General features: G+C 51.0%; 2 protein-coding genes across 2 annotated transcripts in view; one reads left to right on the plus strand and one right to left on the minus strand.

The window, feature by feature from the left end:
- mrpl52 (mitochondrial ribosomal protein L52) overlaps nt 1-552 on the minus strand; it is a 2,868-nt gene extending 2,316 nt beyond the window's left edge. Inside the window, exon 1 of the mRNA XM_056300211.1 lies at nt 516-552. Within this exon, the coding sequence (XP_056156186.1) occupies nt 516-552 (37 nt within the window). The remainder of the gene's footprint in view (nt 1-515) is intronic.
- Nucleotides 553-701: 149 nt separating this feature from the next.
- ajuba (ajuba LIM protein) lies at nt 702-15,074 on the plus strand. The gene is given in 18 exon segments (XM_056300345.1): nt 702-1,241; nt 1,243-1,371; nt 1,373-1,429; nt 1,431-1,643; nt 1,645-1,947; nt 1,949-2,163; nt 2,165-2,214; nt 2,217-2,248; nt 2,250-2,528; nt 2,530-2,572; nt 8,055-8,105; nt 8,108-8,155; nt 8,361-8,428; nt 8,783-8,845; nt 9,133-9,263; nt 10,812-10,863; nt 11,442-11,510; nt 14,341-15,074. Coding segments are annotated over 18 exon segments (2,229 nt in total). The 5' UTR covers nt 702-947; the 3' UTR covers nt 14,473-15,074.
- Nucleotides 15,075-16,294: the final 1,220 nt, after the last annotated feature.

Below are 16,294 nucleotides of genomic sequence, written 5' to 3' on the forward strand. Positions count from 1 at the left end.
AGCGGGTCCGTTTCCTCGTCTTACGCCGCTTGTGTGTGTGTGTGTGTGTTTGTGTAGGGGGGGGGGGCAGTGGAGGAGGAGGGGGGGGGGCGATGCGTCGTGCCGAGTGCGTTCACATTGTGGCGAGGAAGCCCTGAAGAAGAAGACACCTTAAAACCAACCCGCTTGTCCCCATAAACTCCACGCTGCCCAGGAGCCGCTGGGGGGGGAAGTTGGAGGGGGCGGCGGGTGAAACTACCCGGAATCAACTTTTCTCGACACTTAAATCGTGGATTTACTTTTTTTTCTTGTTTTTTTTTTTAAATCATCTCCTTGACCGAGGCTGTTATGGACCGTCCACCAAGACAAAAGATGCAGGTGTGGAGCAACGTGAGGCTCCCCAAGCGGGGCCGCCCTGCGACCCTAGGGGCCATTTCCTCCGTTCTCCGTGTTTATCCTCCCCGCTTCCTCGGTTGGATTGGCTCCTAATGGATTCTCCCTCACCTCTGCCTACCTGTCCCACGGCCCTTCTTCACGGTCGGACACAAGAGGAGACTTCCCGCTACTAGCCATGTAACCGGCCCGGGATGTCTTAAAGCCTTTTTAATTTATCTGTTTTGGTATTTATTGTGTATAGAAGTACGGGTCTTTTCCTTTTTTTTAATCTGTTTTAGCTTTTAGTTCATTCATTCCACTGTGTGTGTGTGTGTGCGGTTGTGCGTGTGTGTGCGTGTGTTGTGTGTGAGAGAGAGAGACAAAGGCTGAATGGGTTATTTTGGTCCTTACCGATGCCGTTTCTACTGAAAACTCTTCCGTAGACCTACCTGAACATTAACTGTTCTGCCGTCTGCCCACACTGTATTTATTAACGACATTAATCTGTAACTTAAAGCGATTGTTTTGAAGTCCCTCCAGCAACAACGTGACTTTTTCTTTCCAGAGGAGTTGAGATACAGGGAGGCTTCACCATGGACCGACCCATAAGCAAGTTATTGGAAAAGTTAAAGCTGACCGACTCGGGCAGTGTGAAATTCAACAGTTCAAAGAAGAAGAACGAGTCCTCCAACAACTCCAATAACAGCAATGGCAACGCCGGCGTCTCTGGGGGAGGCGGTGGTCTGCCACCCGCTCCAAACCCGGCGAGCGCCTCACCCTCCAGAGCCAGCCAGTTCTCACTCACCGCCACGGCCGAGTCATGCGTTCCAGCCAGCGGGAGGGGAGCAGCGGGAGGAGGAATAGTAGTGTCTTCCAGTCAACTCCTCAGTCCTCCTCAGACCCTCGTCCACGGCGGGCCCCGTGTCCCAGGAGGCCGAGCAGCCCCTCCACCCCTCGACGTTGGCCCCGTTGAGACGTCGCTCCCCCCAGCAGCGTGCCTCCTGCTACCTGGGTGAGGGGGGTGGACTCCCATCTGAGGAGGGAGTCCGGTCTGGGTCCGGACTGTGACCCCCTGGGGGGCGTTTGGCTCCAAGGCCTCCCTGAACCAGCGGCGTTACTCCCTGGAGCTCCAGCAGCTGGTCAGACGACAGCAGCTGCTTTCCCAGCCTCCGCCTCTGTCTGTTCCCCCGCCGTACCCCAACGCCGCCACTGGATATGGGTCAGCGCCAAGGGTAGGTGGCGGCAGTGGTGGCCCCCCGGCTGAGGCTGGCTACCTCTCTGAGCCGGAGACGGCACAAACGCCTCTCTCTGCAGGAGGCGCTGTTCTACAAACGCCTCAGTACAGGCAGCGAGCTGTGGGAGAGCACCAGGCCTGCATCTCTGTCTCACCCCCCCCCACCGGCTGTCTGACATGACTGGGAGGAGGAGGTAGTGGTGGTGGTGGCGGTGGTGGCAGCGGTTGGTGGCGGCGGGGGTCTCTTCTATCCCCCAGGGCTAACCCTGAGCCCCTGCTCCTCGTTCAGCCTGCAGGAGTCGGTTCTGGTCAGCCCCAGGTCGAGCTTCGCTTCCAGTACGGCCAGCGGCGGTGGCGGTGGGGAGTCCTATGGGCAGCCGCTGCAGCAGCAACCGGACCAGCGGCATCAGTCTGGGCTACGATTCGCGTTACTCCGCCTCCGGAGGCCTCCCTCCACTACAGCCATTCCTGTGCCTGCAGACAGGAGGTTCAGCGGCCGGGTACGGAGGGCCAGGCAGGGCCGGGGGGCCCTCCGTCGAGGCCTGGACTCAATATCTGGAGGGAGGCGTGCCACCCTGGCGCCCATGACAGCCGCCACTCCTACCCGCCTGCTGTGGGAAGCCCGGCGGCGCATGCTACCAGGCTGGTCCGGAATGGTGGGAATGAGCAGCGGGCAGGGAGCAGAGGAGAGGAGGCGGGCGTGACCGGAGAGAGGGCCCGCTACTCAGACCCTGCCGGGGACCCGGGGTACCAAGAGGAGCTGACCCGGCTGTTGCTGAGAGATGCGGCACGGGAGGGAGAGGGGCTTCTGGGGGGGTTGATGCTTAAGGAGCAGTCTCCTCCAGGCAAAGCTCTCCCCAAACCCGCCACAATGGCGGCGGCACTTGGCCCTGCCTCAGCTGGAGCGCCGGTCAAGACCCAGGAGGATCCCACCCGAGAGACGCTGACAGCAGGAGCCACGGAGAGGTCGCCAGGAGTTCTTTGGTGAGATGAAAAAAAACTTTTTCTTTTTCTGTTTTTTTCTAATTTGATTTTGACTATTTTAGGCCCTGCAGCTGACTCACCATGGTGAGGAGTGAATGAGAGACATGTTTACTGAGTTCGTCAGGATCCATCTTCCCCCTTTTTCGAGATAGTGCTGAGAATAGTTGGGTACCGCCCAATCTGGTGTTACGATACTTTAGTGTAGATTCAATAAATACTGTGATTTATCAAATATCACAATATTTATAACAATTGCAATTCAACGTTTTTTTTTTTGGGGGGGGGGGTTTGTTGTTGTTAAGGCTCCATCCTCTTACCAACAGTAAAACGTGAAAACCGCAATAATCCAAAGAAAATGCACACCAGTACACTTGCACGAAGCTGTGCGTGTTAGAAAAGCTTAAGGCGCGAGTACGCAACCCCGAGGAAACCATCGCACAATTCAAACTCAGACATTCGGAGATGCGGAAATCATCACATATGCCCAGAATAAACCGTAATCTCAAAAGCGCAGCCCGTCCTTAACCCTCGTGTTGTCCACCCATCCTGTATACCGCCCTCGTCCCAAGGGTCGTTTATGCCCCGCCTTCGTCGAACCTCTAAATTTAAAGCAACTTCCATTTAAATTTCAACCCCAAAATCTATTCTGCGTGAAGAAACGACCTGTCGTCCGTCCCAACTGGGTGACTATCCGGGTTTCCCCCCGCCACAGTGCAGAAAGACGGCCTTTAAGCGGTGGACGCCGCTCGTTTTTATAAGGTCACGCAATGACCCACACATGTCTTCGGGTCCAACGTGACCCCGAGACAGTCTCGGTACCCTAGTGGTGTACGGCTTTCATGGAAATATGACCAAAAAGTGTTTCACTTTCTCTAGCGTTGGGGTCACTGTAGGAAAAGTCATCACATTTCAGGTTGAAGAGGGATCGTTTAGAGTCTGTTCTCGGCTGTTAAGCGCCGTTGTGGGTCATTTTGACCCGTGAGACGACAGAAGGGGGAATTTGAACCCACGTGTTCGCTGGTCAGGTACGGGTCCCCGTGCACACACCGTTCTGTCCTCTGTTGTGATGCAGCCCGGTGTCCCATCACAGGCGTCCTCCGAGTGAAAGGGCTGTATGGATGGATGGACCGTTTGATGGATAATAATGGATGGCTAGATGGGATGGATGGATGGAGTCCCGGGGCCTGCAGGGGCATGCAGGGTCGGAGCACGCGAGCGCGCAGAGAGGGGGGGGGGGGACAACATTTGTGCCCCAGAAACTGATCCAGACAAGCATATCTGTCTGACCGGGCATAAAAAGCCGAGATCACAGAGCCTGCGAGATGAAGGCAAAACCGCCCGGAATTTGACACGGCTGTCACGCTGAAATGTACGCTGTGTTAACAAGAAGCAGAGACGACACACACACACACACACACACACACAGACACACACGCACACCTGTAGCCTGGTCTGAAGTCAGGTGGCGCCTGGCGTTTAAGGCCGGTGTACCGTCTGCCTCTAAGGGCCGCGCAATAATTCAACATTATCGTCTTCCAGTGGTTCTATATGGGGGAGGAAATTGGGGACGGTGTCATCTCCAAATGGAAAATGTCGTCGTCTGAATCCACGCCGAGGAGAATCTAGTCCCTTGCTTGATATCATGCCGTACATAAACCAGCCCATTCAGTGTGACGACCCTCAAGCTGGATTTTTTTACCCTGGTATTTGTTTTTTGCACGTGTAAGCAGATAGCGCGGTATCGATACCGTGTCAGTTTCCCCGTGGTTATCGCGGGCATAATATTTTCCATATCGCCCGGCGCTATCTGTAGGAACAGCGAGCTGCAGAACTCCACTCTTCATTCAAACCCTAATTACACGTTCAGAATAAACACAGCTTTGAACATTAGAGTGAGGCATAGGGAAGATGAAGGCTCCACTTCTGTGTGTGTGTGTGTGTGTGTGTGTGTGTGTGTGTGTGTGTGTGTGTGTGTCATAGGGACTATTTAGTGTGTTGTGGTCGGATGTTAGTGTGTGCGTGTGTGTGTAGGACTATTAGTGTGTTGTGGTTGGCTGCGCGTGTGTGTGTGCGTGCACATATGTGTGTGCGCGCGTGCACGTGTTGTTTTTCATGCGAAAGGGTGTGTTTGCATGTTTCCCGGAGTGACTTCAGGCCACAGTAACGCCACAGTAACGCGCTGTGTGTGTGTGTGTGTGTGTGTGTCAGTAAGTGGGGGTGAGTCATGCGTGTGTGCGGGGTGTGTGTAATTCTGCCCTGGCGTGTGCAGGGGCGGTGCGCTGCAGCCTGTTTGTCTGCTCAGGTATTTGTGCCCCGCAGGGACCTTCCAGTATACTGTACTTCTCACAGCCATTAGACAAGACCTCGAAAACCTCCAGCCGCCGAGACAGACGCTCCGCTTCCCGCTCGCATACGCCCGGCTCAGAAGTACGAGGGGCCATGAGGGACATTATTCAGAATTAACTCATTCATATACGATACTGGAAACCACACACACACGCGCAAGTGAAATGCTTCTACATACACAACCTGAACAGTCTCACGTAAACAGCGTATGAGAGGATTTTCGGTAAACCGGAAGGCGTTTTAGTTGAACCGGAAGGCGCTTGAGAAAAGCGCGCAAACCGTAACACGGCCCTGTCGAGTGGTGTCGGGTTGTCCACACTTGGGAGTTGCAACGATCGGTTGCTGCCCTGTTGTCGCCGCGTTTGGCAGGGCTGCGGACGGCCTCCGGTGAGGCCAGGAGTGTAAGGTTGCTTTGCGGGCTGTTGAGCAAGACGTCAGCGTAGCGAACGAACCAGCACCACTCAGTTAGCCCGTATTATGATTCGGAGCTCCTTTCTCAAGCACCTTCCGGTTCACCCGAAACGTCTTCCGGTTTAACTGAAATCCTCTCGTACACGGTTTATGTGAGCGTTTGAGTTGTGTATGTAAAAGCATTTCACTTGTGTGTGTGGTGTGTGTGTGTGGTTTTCAGTGTCGTATACGAACGAGTTAATTCTGAATAATGTCCCCCAAGGCCCCTCATACCAATGACGGCGCCGAGAGTTTACGACTAGAATAGAACAGAACTTTTATCGCTCAACCAAGGCCGGAAATGTGTCTTTGGGTTTTCAACTCGGGCCAACGCCAACGATAAGAGCAGTACAAATTACAGCCAGAAACCTTATAAAAACATTATTATTATTATCAAAAACTCATCTAAACTGTCAGATTTCCTCACGTCCGCTGTGTGGGCCGAGGACGGTTTGTTCAGTTGTTCCGATCGGCTCCCCCTCTTCCGGGCGAGAAACCCGTCTCCGGACTCGCACTTGTGATTATCATAAGATTGAGAAGATATTTCTATTCATAGACGAGTGTTTCTCTACTTGAATCGAGCTTCACACTACTGTTGTTAGCGATGATGTTTGGGTTTTGTTTTCTTTCTTTCTTTCTTTTTTCGGCCTTTTGAAGAGAGCCGTTGGGCCTCTTGAACGTCGATGGGGCCGCATTCGAACAAGGGCAGGCGGAAACTGCCTCACTGAGTGACATTTCCCCCTTTTAGAAGTGCTTAAAAGCCCTCTCGCAACCACTTCACTCGGGGCAAAACACAAGCCTGTAAATAGACGGCAGCAAGACTGAAGTCCAGACCGTCCCGCGGCGATCCACTTCACCTTCGATGGCCCCGGGCCCACGCTAGACGCCAGCACTTGGTCTGGATGGGGGCTCCATTAGCTGAGCACAACACAGAGCTGTTGCAAACCCTGAATTCAGCCGTAGTCTCGAAAACACATAACTGGACTAGTCACTTTAAACCACGAGGGAGTCATCGGTCCCCAAAAAACTGACCCGCTGAAAAAGAGTTGATTTGCAAGTGTTTTTTTTTTTTTAAGTCGGGGCCGAAACCGGGTACTCAGATTTAGCTCGTCGTGTCTAAAAGCATCGAAGACGACAGAATAAAACATTCAGCGACCATTTTGTATTTGTGAATGACTGATATTGTGTTTTCAATACCCCTCACCCATAAGTTGTGAGGGAGTCCTCGTTAATATTTATGAGCTGACATTTGAGTGACAGGTACAAGCAAGGGTTGGCAGTAAGGGCGGGCGGGGTTGCAAATTTTGATGATTTGATCTGATTGGCTGTATGTAAATGAGTGCGTCTTACGACACGGGTACCGGAGGAGGAGGGGGGGGGGGGAAATCAGCTGAGAGAAGCTGATTTAAAAATGTGAAAAACTGGATTCTACCTTTTATACTTGCGTATGTTTTTTTACGTGAGGATTGACGTAATGGCGGTGTTTCAAGTTCGGTTCGACTTTTAACTTTACGGTCGGAAGGTGACGACGTGATCCTGGACCGGAGAGCGTCTTCGTCCTGGATTTCCCAGAGGACAGAGATGATCTTTATTTAGATAAATCATCGGGAGGATTTCCAGGCTTGTAGTAACCTGCACCGTCGCCTCCACCAGCGCTGGTGTGTAGGCTGTTATCCCGAGCACTTTGCCCTACGCTGTAATGATATATCCACATTTTCTTTCCATCAGCTTGGAGAGGCGTGTTCTCAACGAAAAACGGTGCGTAGCGTGGCGGTCTATTCCGTTGCCTAGGCAACACAGGGATCCTGGTTCGAGTGGCTCGGTCGGGCGACCCTACAGACACAATTGGCCGTGTCTGCGGGTGGGAAGTCGGATGTGGTGTGTGTGTCCTGGTCGCTGCACTAGCGCCTCCTCTGGTCGGCCGGGGCGCCTGTTCAGGGGGGGGGGGGGAACTGGGGGGGGAATAGCGTGATCCTCCACGCGCTGCGCCCCCCCCCCCCCCCCCGGTGAAACTCCTCACTGTCGGGGTGAAAAGAAGCGGCTGGCGACTCCACGTGTATCGGAGGAGTCTGCAGCCCTCCCCGGATCGGCAGAGGGGGGGGGGGGGGTGGAGCAGCGACCGGGACGGCTCAGAAGAGTGGGGTAATTGGGGGGAGAAAAAGGAGGGGGGGGGGAGGTGCAGTCATATAGTGTAATGTCATCAAATTCCATTGCCGTGAGAAGAGTTAACAATCCCTTACATTTTTAAACACCCCCCCCCTTCCTCTCCCACAGCCCTTAGCTCCAGAAATAGCCCTTAGGAACATCACAGGGGGGGGGGGGGGGGAACTGGCAACTTTGAGGAAAACTTGTCTTTTAACTCTTGAACAAACCCAACACTTAAGGGTGGGAATTCCCCATTCCCAACAGCCCCCCAGAAGCCCCCGTGTGGATGAGTAAACAGGCGGGCATGAGTAACTGTTTTTAACAGTGTGGAAAAATCCCCCCGGTGGTGCGAACGAGAGGATTTACAAGTGTTGACACTTTTGAGCAAGAGTTGGATTTCAGACCCCCCCCCCCCCCCTCGCCCGCCCCCCACCCCCGAATGCCTCGTAAAGCGAGGCGCTAAGAGGGCCGGGGAAGAGGTCCTTCTGTCTCCGCTAAACGCGTTTCCCTTTTTCTGTCTCCTCTTTCGCTGCCCACGCAGGGACCTGCGTGAAGTGCGGGAAGGGCGTGTACGGGGCGGACAACGCCTGCCAGGCCTGGACAACCTCTACCACACCCGCTGCTTCACCTGCATCTCCTGCGGTGAGTTGCACACGTTCACGTTGGGGATACCTCCGGGAATAAGCGGGTGGGGGCGTTCATCCCCGTTATCACCCACTGTTTACTATTGAAATACACCGCCGCTGTGCTGGGGAATAATCCTCGTAATCCGCCGTCTCGGATTAGTCGGCCTTCATGCTCGTCTTTCTTTACTTTTTCCTTTCTTTCTTTCCTTTTTTTCTTCCAGGACGCACCCTGAGAAACAAGGACTTCTACAATGTCAATGGCTCCGTGTACTGTAAAGAGGATTATTTGGTAAGCGTTCGGGTCAAGGCCGAAACATATTCACCTTCCGTAGTTTCACTCACTCGTTTGATTTTATACGAGATTTAAGGGCCGGGATTCCTTAAATTTAAGGGATCGGGGTCGGTTTTGTTAAAACACCTCATATAAATAATAGTGTGTGGGGGGGGGGGGTTTATTTGCTGTTATACACTCGTTACACTAAACCGCTCATACGCAGGACATTTTTAGACTAATTTTACATACAAAGAATTCCAATGTTTTGAAACGGGGGGGAAATCCCAAACGTTCCCACCGAGTCAAATTCCTGGTGTTTGAAAACGTTCTTCTCAGATAAGACATGTTGTGATTTTGTGGTCGTTGCAGTTCTCAGGGTTTCAGGCGGCTGCTGAAAAGTGTAGCATGTGTGGCCATCTTATTCTGGAACAGGTGAGGATGTGTGTGTGTGTTTGTGTGTGTGTGTGTGTGTTTGTGTGTGTAAACATACATATGCATGAGGAGGCACCCAAACCTCTTCAATAACTCAGGGAACGCTCTATTTTAATCACTGTAACAGACACGCCAGTAAGTTTAAACATTGTTAAGAGTTGTGCGCCTTCAGACTGCCGCGAGTTGTGTTGATGCTCTGCGCAGCTTCTTGCCTTGTGTGTCCGCCCCGTGTCTCTGGAGTCCTCGGGCCTCTCCCCGTGTTAAGTCATCGCCGTGTCCCGTCTCAGATCTTGCAGGCTCTGGGGAACTCCTACCACCCGGGCTGTTTCCGGTGCGTGGTGTGCTCCAAGGCGCTAGACGGGGTGCCTTTCACCGTGGACCACCACAGCAACATCTACTGCGTGGCCGACTACAACAAGTGAGTGTCCTTCCGCATGCTCGAGAATGCCGGTAAGAAAATCACAGGAAGTTGAATCGGTTCCATGTGGATACAGACGTTTACTGACCAGACGTTTCGTCCCTCATCTAAATGACCTCTTTGATACAAGTAATGTGTCAAAGTAACGACGTGTAACGTCGTGTAGTTGAACGCTCACTTCAAAGAAAACGAATCGCGGGCGTCCGGGTGGCGTGGCGGTCTATTCCGTTGCCTACCAACACGGGGGATCGCCGGGATCGAGTCCCCGTGTCGCCTCCGGCTTGGTCAGGCGTCCCTACAGACACAATCGGCCGTGTCTGCGGGCGGGGGAGCTGAATATGGGTGCGTGTCCTGGTCACTGCACTAGCGCCTCCTCTGGTCAGTCGGGGGCGCCTGTTTGGGAGGGAGGGGGAACTGGGGGGGAATAGCGGGATCCTCCCACGCGCTACGTCCCCCCTGGCGAAACTCCTCACTGTCAGGGGAAAAGAAGCGGCTGTGACTCCACATGTATGGGAGGAGGCGTGTGGTAGTCTGCAGCCCCCCCCCCCCCCGGTTTCAACAGAGGGGGTGGAGCAGCGACTGGGACGACTCAGAAGAGCGGGGTAATTGGCCAGATACAATTGGGGAAGAAAAAAAGGGGGAGAGGGGGGGGGGGCAAAAAAAGAAGACGAGTCGCTTTACCCAGTTTCCTTGATGCTACACGCTTCTGCTTTGTATGTATGGTTGCAGATGAATGTTGCTTTACAGTGGCCGCGGTTGTAGGCCACATTTCAGTATGAATCGCAATTCAGTCACTTCCAGGTCTTCTACCCAAAACAAGATTTTACTCTCATTTCTGGCAGAGTTTCCAAACCGACTGATGGTCAGACGTGTGTTACATTTCAGTGATGTAATGTTACCCAGGGCAGCATGTGTGGCGCGGTGGTTAGCGCAGTCGCCTTACAGGAAAGAAGGTCCTGGGTTCGAGTCCCGGGGTAGTCCAACTTTGGGGGTCGTCCCGGGTCGTCCTCTGTGTGGAGTTTGCATGGTCTTCCCGTGTCTGCGTGGGTTTCCTCCGGGGCTCCGGTTTCCTCCCACAGTCCAAAGACATGTCGGTCAGGTGGATCAGCCGTACTAAATTGTCCCTAGGTGTGTGTGTGTGTGTGTGTGTGTGGGCCCTGTGTGATGGCCTGGCGGGCCTGTCCAGGGTGTCTCCCCGCCTCCCGCCCAACCAGCATCCCCGCAACCCTGGGCGCAGGATAAGCGGTTCAGCTAATGGGTGGATGGATGGATGTTATCCAACATAATAAGGTGGAGGGGGGAGAGCTCGAACCCTTAACACAGAACACAGATGGAGACCAATGCAAGATTTCGCACAAGATTTCCGACTCCCATCTCTGGTCCTGATTTGCATATTACGATGGCGTGATATGGATTTCTCTCGGTAAAATATTCCCCGTGACGATCAAAACCCCGCCCCGGCTCCAGCTTCCTTGTTTCCGTCGGGGGAAGTGATGACGCGGTGGCGCGTCCTGTTTCTGAAGACTTTCCTCTGTTGTTGTCTTGCAGGACTTTCGCCCCCAAGTGCGCTGCCTGTTTACAACCCATCCTGCCTGCAGAGGTAAGCGTGCACGTGTGCACGTTCATGCATGAAACGCCGTTGTGTTCGCGTGAGGCTTTGTCATTGCTCACGTTGTGCGCTAATTTAAATAACCTTGTGCTCGTCTTCCTGTGCTCAAACGTACGCCAGTTAGTTTCCTCCAGATGTTTCCACATTCGTATTTTAAGGCATTCATCTGAAGCGCTGACTGATGCACAATGAATACGACAGTGGAATGAGTTTAGCTCTCACGATTACCGAAATAAAAATGGGAGTCTGTTAAATATTTGCTTTTTTCTTTCTTGTTTTTGTTGCCGATGTTGGTGTCATGTGGGGTACGGGTGCCCGAATGGACAAATCAGTAAACGTTAACAATGTCACAGACAACTCATAAGTAGACTCGTCTTTAACAGAAAAGCTACCTACCCTATTTGAGAAACAGAAATTCCTCCCACCACCTTGTGCCCCTCACCCCCCCCTTTCTCTTTTCTTTTTTTTTTTTACCAGATGCCAAGTTATGTGCAAATACTACCTGTTACAGGCCTGTGTGTGTCTGTTGATGTAATGTCTGTGTTTCATTCTTTGTTTCTGGGTCACAGGGCAGTAAGGAGATCCTCAGGGTGGTGTCTATGAACAAGGACTATCATTTTGAGTGCTACCACTGCGAGGTTAGTCCCCCCCCCTCCCCCCCGTCAGCTCATCATATGAGAGTTAAAGCCGGGCAGCTGCTGCGCAAGTTAAGTCAGATTTTTAGCCCAGATTTGGGCCGTCGCCGACTCGTTTTAGAGTTACATTGTTTGAGACGTCTGTTTTCGAGCTATCGAGCGGCTCGGCCCCACTCAGGTTTGCTACAAAAAAAGACATCTCAAACAATGTCCACTTTAAAAATGACATCATTGACCGAGTGACACTTAACGACAAGTCATAAAGATTCCTTCATCTTGTGTGACCCAGGTCTCTGGGCAGGACTACTCTGAACTAGCTGATGTGTGAATATGTTTCTTGGCTATTGTCAATAGATTAGTCTGTCTTGTCACTGTAATAGTTGATAATGGTAGCAGGTAATAGGCTTTCCCATAAAATGTATAGTATCATAATGTTATAACCACATCCTGAACAAACCAGGCGACTAATAAAATTCCGAGCAGCAGATGTAACGGTGACGGTGATGACGTAACGAGTAGCGTGCAATTTCCTAGAGGGCACTCCAAAAGTAGGGGTATGGCCAGGTGGGGGGAACTGGGATTGAGCCACAGAGTCAGTCACCCAGAGCCCTAGGGTACGAGTGTTCAACTAAGATTGCCGGAGGTCCAGGAAGTCAACCCTCCTCCCCTGCTGAGGTCCAAACAAATAGATACAATAGAATAGAACAAATAGATGACTTAAAATGTTTTTGCGTTTTCTGTTTGAAAAGAAGTCCGTCATTCCAGCGTTTCCCAACCCAGTCCCCAAGGAAGCCCTATCCTGCAGATTCTCACTGTAACCCTGCATGGGTAGCCCTGCTTGTATTTACTCAACCAATCATCTCACAGCACTTAATTATGCAAGGTGTGCAACATCTAACATAATTAATTGCTGATTGGTTTAATAACTACAAACAGGTACCTATTCAGGGTTGCAAAGAAAATCTGCAGGATAGGGGGTCCTTGAGGACTGGGTTGGGAAACACTGCGTCATTATACTTAAAAGATGTCAGCCCCATCTCAGAACAGCATCCATAGCAACGGTCTGCTAATCAGAAACTCCATCCATCCATCCATCCATCCACTATCCGAACCGCTTATCCTGCTCTCAGGGTCGCGGGGATGCTGGAGCCTATCCCAGCAGTCGTTGGGCGGCAGGCGGGGAGACACCCTGGTCTGGCCACCAGGCCATCACACAGGGCCCACACACACACACACACACACATTCATACCGATGAGCAATTTAGTACGGCCGATTCACCTGACCTACATGTCTTTAGACTGTGGGAGGAAACCCACGCAGACACAGGGAGAACATGCAAACTCCACACACAGGACGACCCCCAAGGTTGGACTACCTCGGGGCTCGAACCCAGAACCTCCACCGTGCCACCAAAATCAGAAGTTACACTGTTGAATTTAAGGATTGATCAATAAGAATCGAGTAAACTACTAAACGATGGCATGAAACTTGTGAGTGAAGGAGTGAGTCCTGCAGCCCCAGCACCTTCAGCACCTTCAGCTCCTGGCAGGGAGAGCGGGTGCCGAGTTGAAACAAGCGCCACAGTGGCTGGTTTTCTCTCAGGGCTAGGTTAGTACAGTAATTAACTCGAGGCGTTTCCACTAATATAGTTAATATAAGAAGTTGCACAACAGTGATGCGTCGTCTCACCGCATGGGGGGGGGGGGCGAGTCAGTGCACGATCTAATGGGAGACGAGGAATCGTCGCTCCCGACTCATTAAAAAGAGTCGTTCGTTTTGAACGATTCGTTCACGACTCGCACGTCACCAGAGCAGACGCCGCAGGCTAAACGCAGCGCGTCGTGGCGTCTGCCCGGCTTTAACGCCGCGTCTGGCGGTTACGGTGACCGTTGCAGAGTATTCGTTGGGATTCGTGACTGAAAACAAACTCGGTACGTTTTGAGACGACGGAAAATGTAAGTTTAACGTAAGCGACGCGGTGTATAACGCACGACGTTTTGGGGGTATTTTATTCGGCATGTAGGAACCAGCCGCACACCTTGTGTTGCCTACGTAAACACTCGGCGGACTCGCGTCCAAGCGGAAGTGACGTCTTCGTAACGCCAGAAGTTTGTCGCTTTCGAATTAGAAAAAAATAAAAAAGAGCACTTTCTAATTACAACTGTTGCGTTTTCAACTCAGCCTTAGCTCTCCAGTCATGCAAAAATCATACTTTTCCATTATTGTGAAATAGTCAAAAGAAATAATATTGGGAGCGAACGATAGAGGCGCCCTCTATGGGCGGGGCTCCCGACCGCTCCGTGAAATGGGTTGGATTCTCCACAGGGACTTCCGGAATAAAGCGGCGTCTCGGACTGCGTTGCATTAAAACTGCAATATCAGACAAAGTAAACGTTTGACACAGATTTCATTTTTTTCAATCTAAATATTTATTATTTGACGTATATATAAAAAAAATCCATGACTCCAGTTTACTATGCCGATATGGCTTTGTAATCATTTTTTGGAAATTGGTCAATGGAGAAATGAGTGACGATTCTACGCAGGTAGGAACACAGCCACTACAGGATGTCAGTAGATTTGACTCTGGAGCCTTCCCCGTTGTTTGTGTGAAAACCCAAAGTTGCAAGGATTTATGGGAGTTTTCAACCCAGTTCTCAACCATTTAGTGAACATAAGCTCTATATAGTTGCAAATATACGTGCATTCTAAAATGTGCACATTATTTGTATGAAAGTACAGACAGTTGTCAGGAATAATCATAATGGGAAGAGCGCTTTTCTTTCTCTGCCTTTTTTGTCCCTGACCGTATCGGTCTCTCTTCTTTCTCAGGAGTGTGGGAAACAACTCTCCGACAGGCCTGGCTCCCAGTGTTTCCCTCTGGACTCCCATCTCCTCTGCCACTCCTGTCACATGACCAGAGTGTACGCCACACACAACATTCCCCCTCACAATGCACACTGAGGAACCCTATGCAGCTATGTTTTGACAAACTGACCTTGTACACCGTCATTCCCCCTCACCCACTTCGTTTTTTTTTTGTTTTTTTTTACTCATACTTTTACTTAGTACACAAGTGCACCATTCTCCACTTGTTCACTCATCAAAGCCAAGGTCATTGTGGGAGGTTTGGCTTCCCTTGTTTGTTTTTTTTCCTGCAAAAATGAACACAAATCAAACTGCTGATGTAAGACGATTTCACTGAAGGGTAATGTGTCTTATCTTTGACATAACACCTGTCCTGGATGAGTACCGTTATCGGATGTGTTGCCTGCTGTACTGTTTTATTTCATAATATCTGTATCATAGTTATGAGGGAATGGGAAAGAAAAAAAACTACTGCTTATTTTACCCCTCCCTGTGGCTACTGTTTGCTGTAGAAGAACAAGGGATTTTTGCTTAGTTGTTTTGTATATATATATTGTTGCTAGCAAACAATTTGCACTTAAAATTGACTTGTTTACTGTAAGTTCTGTCAAATGAATCTGTACAATTTGGGGAAAATTTCTGTATCTGTTGTAATTAATAAATATTTTCACTTGTGTGTTTCAACCAGACTTGTTGCAGGTGGGGCTTACCAGTAGAAGGCAGTCAAACATCTACACAACTGGTTCTGTCAGGTCCTCAGGTACCACGACTGCTGGTTTTCTATGGGACTCTGTTAGTTAGCCATTTTCCCCGGGGGCTGACAGGAGATTACGGTTAAGCTTAATGGTCAAGGTTAGGGCCACATGGGGGTTAAGGTTAAAGATAAGGTCGGAAATGGTTAAGGTAGCATCATCCGGGTGAAATGGTGCATAAATAGGGAATTCTGGATTCTGTCCGGTTGTTAATTACATTCACCTGTTGTTCCAGGTGTAAAACCTCCCTAACTGGAGACTGAGCTGGCCTCGTTGTGCCTGTTAAAAAGTCTCTTTAACGACAAAATAAAAAAAACAGGCCTATCGTTCGGGGTCACCCCGGTGGCTCACCTGGTAGCGCACACCACATAAGGCTGAGTCCATACCACAGTGGCCTGGGGTTCGAATCCGGCCCAGGTCCTTTGCTGCATGTCTCCCCCCTCTCTCTCCTCTGCCTTTCCTGGCTCTCTCGACTATCACGAGCGAATAAAGGCAGAAAATCCCAAAAATTAAGGGGAAAAAAAGGCTTCACGATCCGGATGGAAGCTGCTTGCGGTCTGGATTTGGATCGGCCTCAGCCAGTTGGTGACCACTGGGCTAGGGAATTCCCCCAGCGCATGCGCACCAGAGACTTCCGCCGACCGAGCCAGATAACTTCTGTTTTAGCCCTCCTCCGCTAAGTTGAAAGGGATAAAATAATTGACTGGAACAACAGACGAATGAACTACCTGGTAGGATAGAAATGAACTACCTGGTAGAACAGAAAACCAACAGTATTGGTGGTACCAGAGGACCTGGCCCCGGTAGTGACGACTGTGTCCTACTTACCTAAGAGTCAGACAAACTACTGGATACCTTTTTACTCCTGTGTGCAGTTTGAAGGTGCACTGAATGGCGAGTTTAGCCTAGTGTAGCTCAGTTGCTGGATGTCTGCCAGGCTCAGTAGCATCTCTTCTTGGGGGAAATAGGCAATTATGAACTTTTTACTGGTTATCCTTTGCATTAAACTTCTGAACCACAGTTGTCACAAATACACGCAGAATCCAAAATATAGTTTTAAGCCGTAATTAACATCTCCGTCTTGTGTGGCGGAAGACCGTGCCGCGGCTGCTGCGGGACATACTTGAGTAACTGGGCTACGCTAGGCCACACTCGCCATCCAGTGA

This window comes from Lampris incognitus, chromosome 20 (genome assembly GCF_029633865.1).
Source record: "Lampris incognitus isolate fLamInc1 chromosome 20, fLamInc1.hap2, whole genome shotgun sequence".
NCBI lineage: Eukaryota > Metazoa > Chordata > Actinopteri > Lampriformes > Lampridae > Lampris > Lampris incognitus.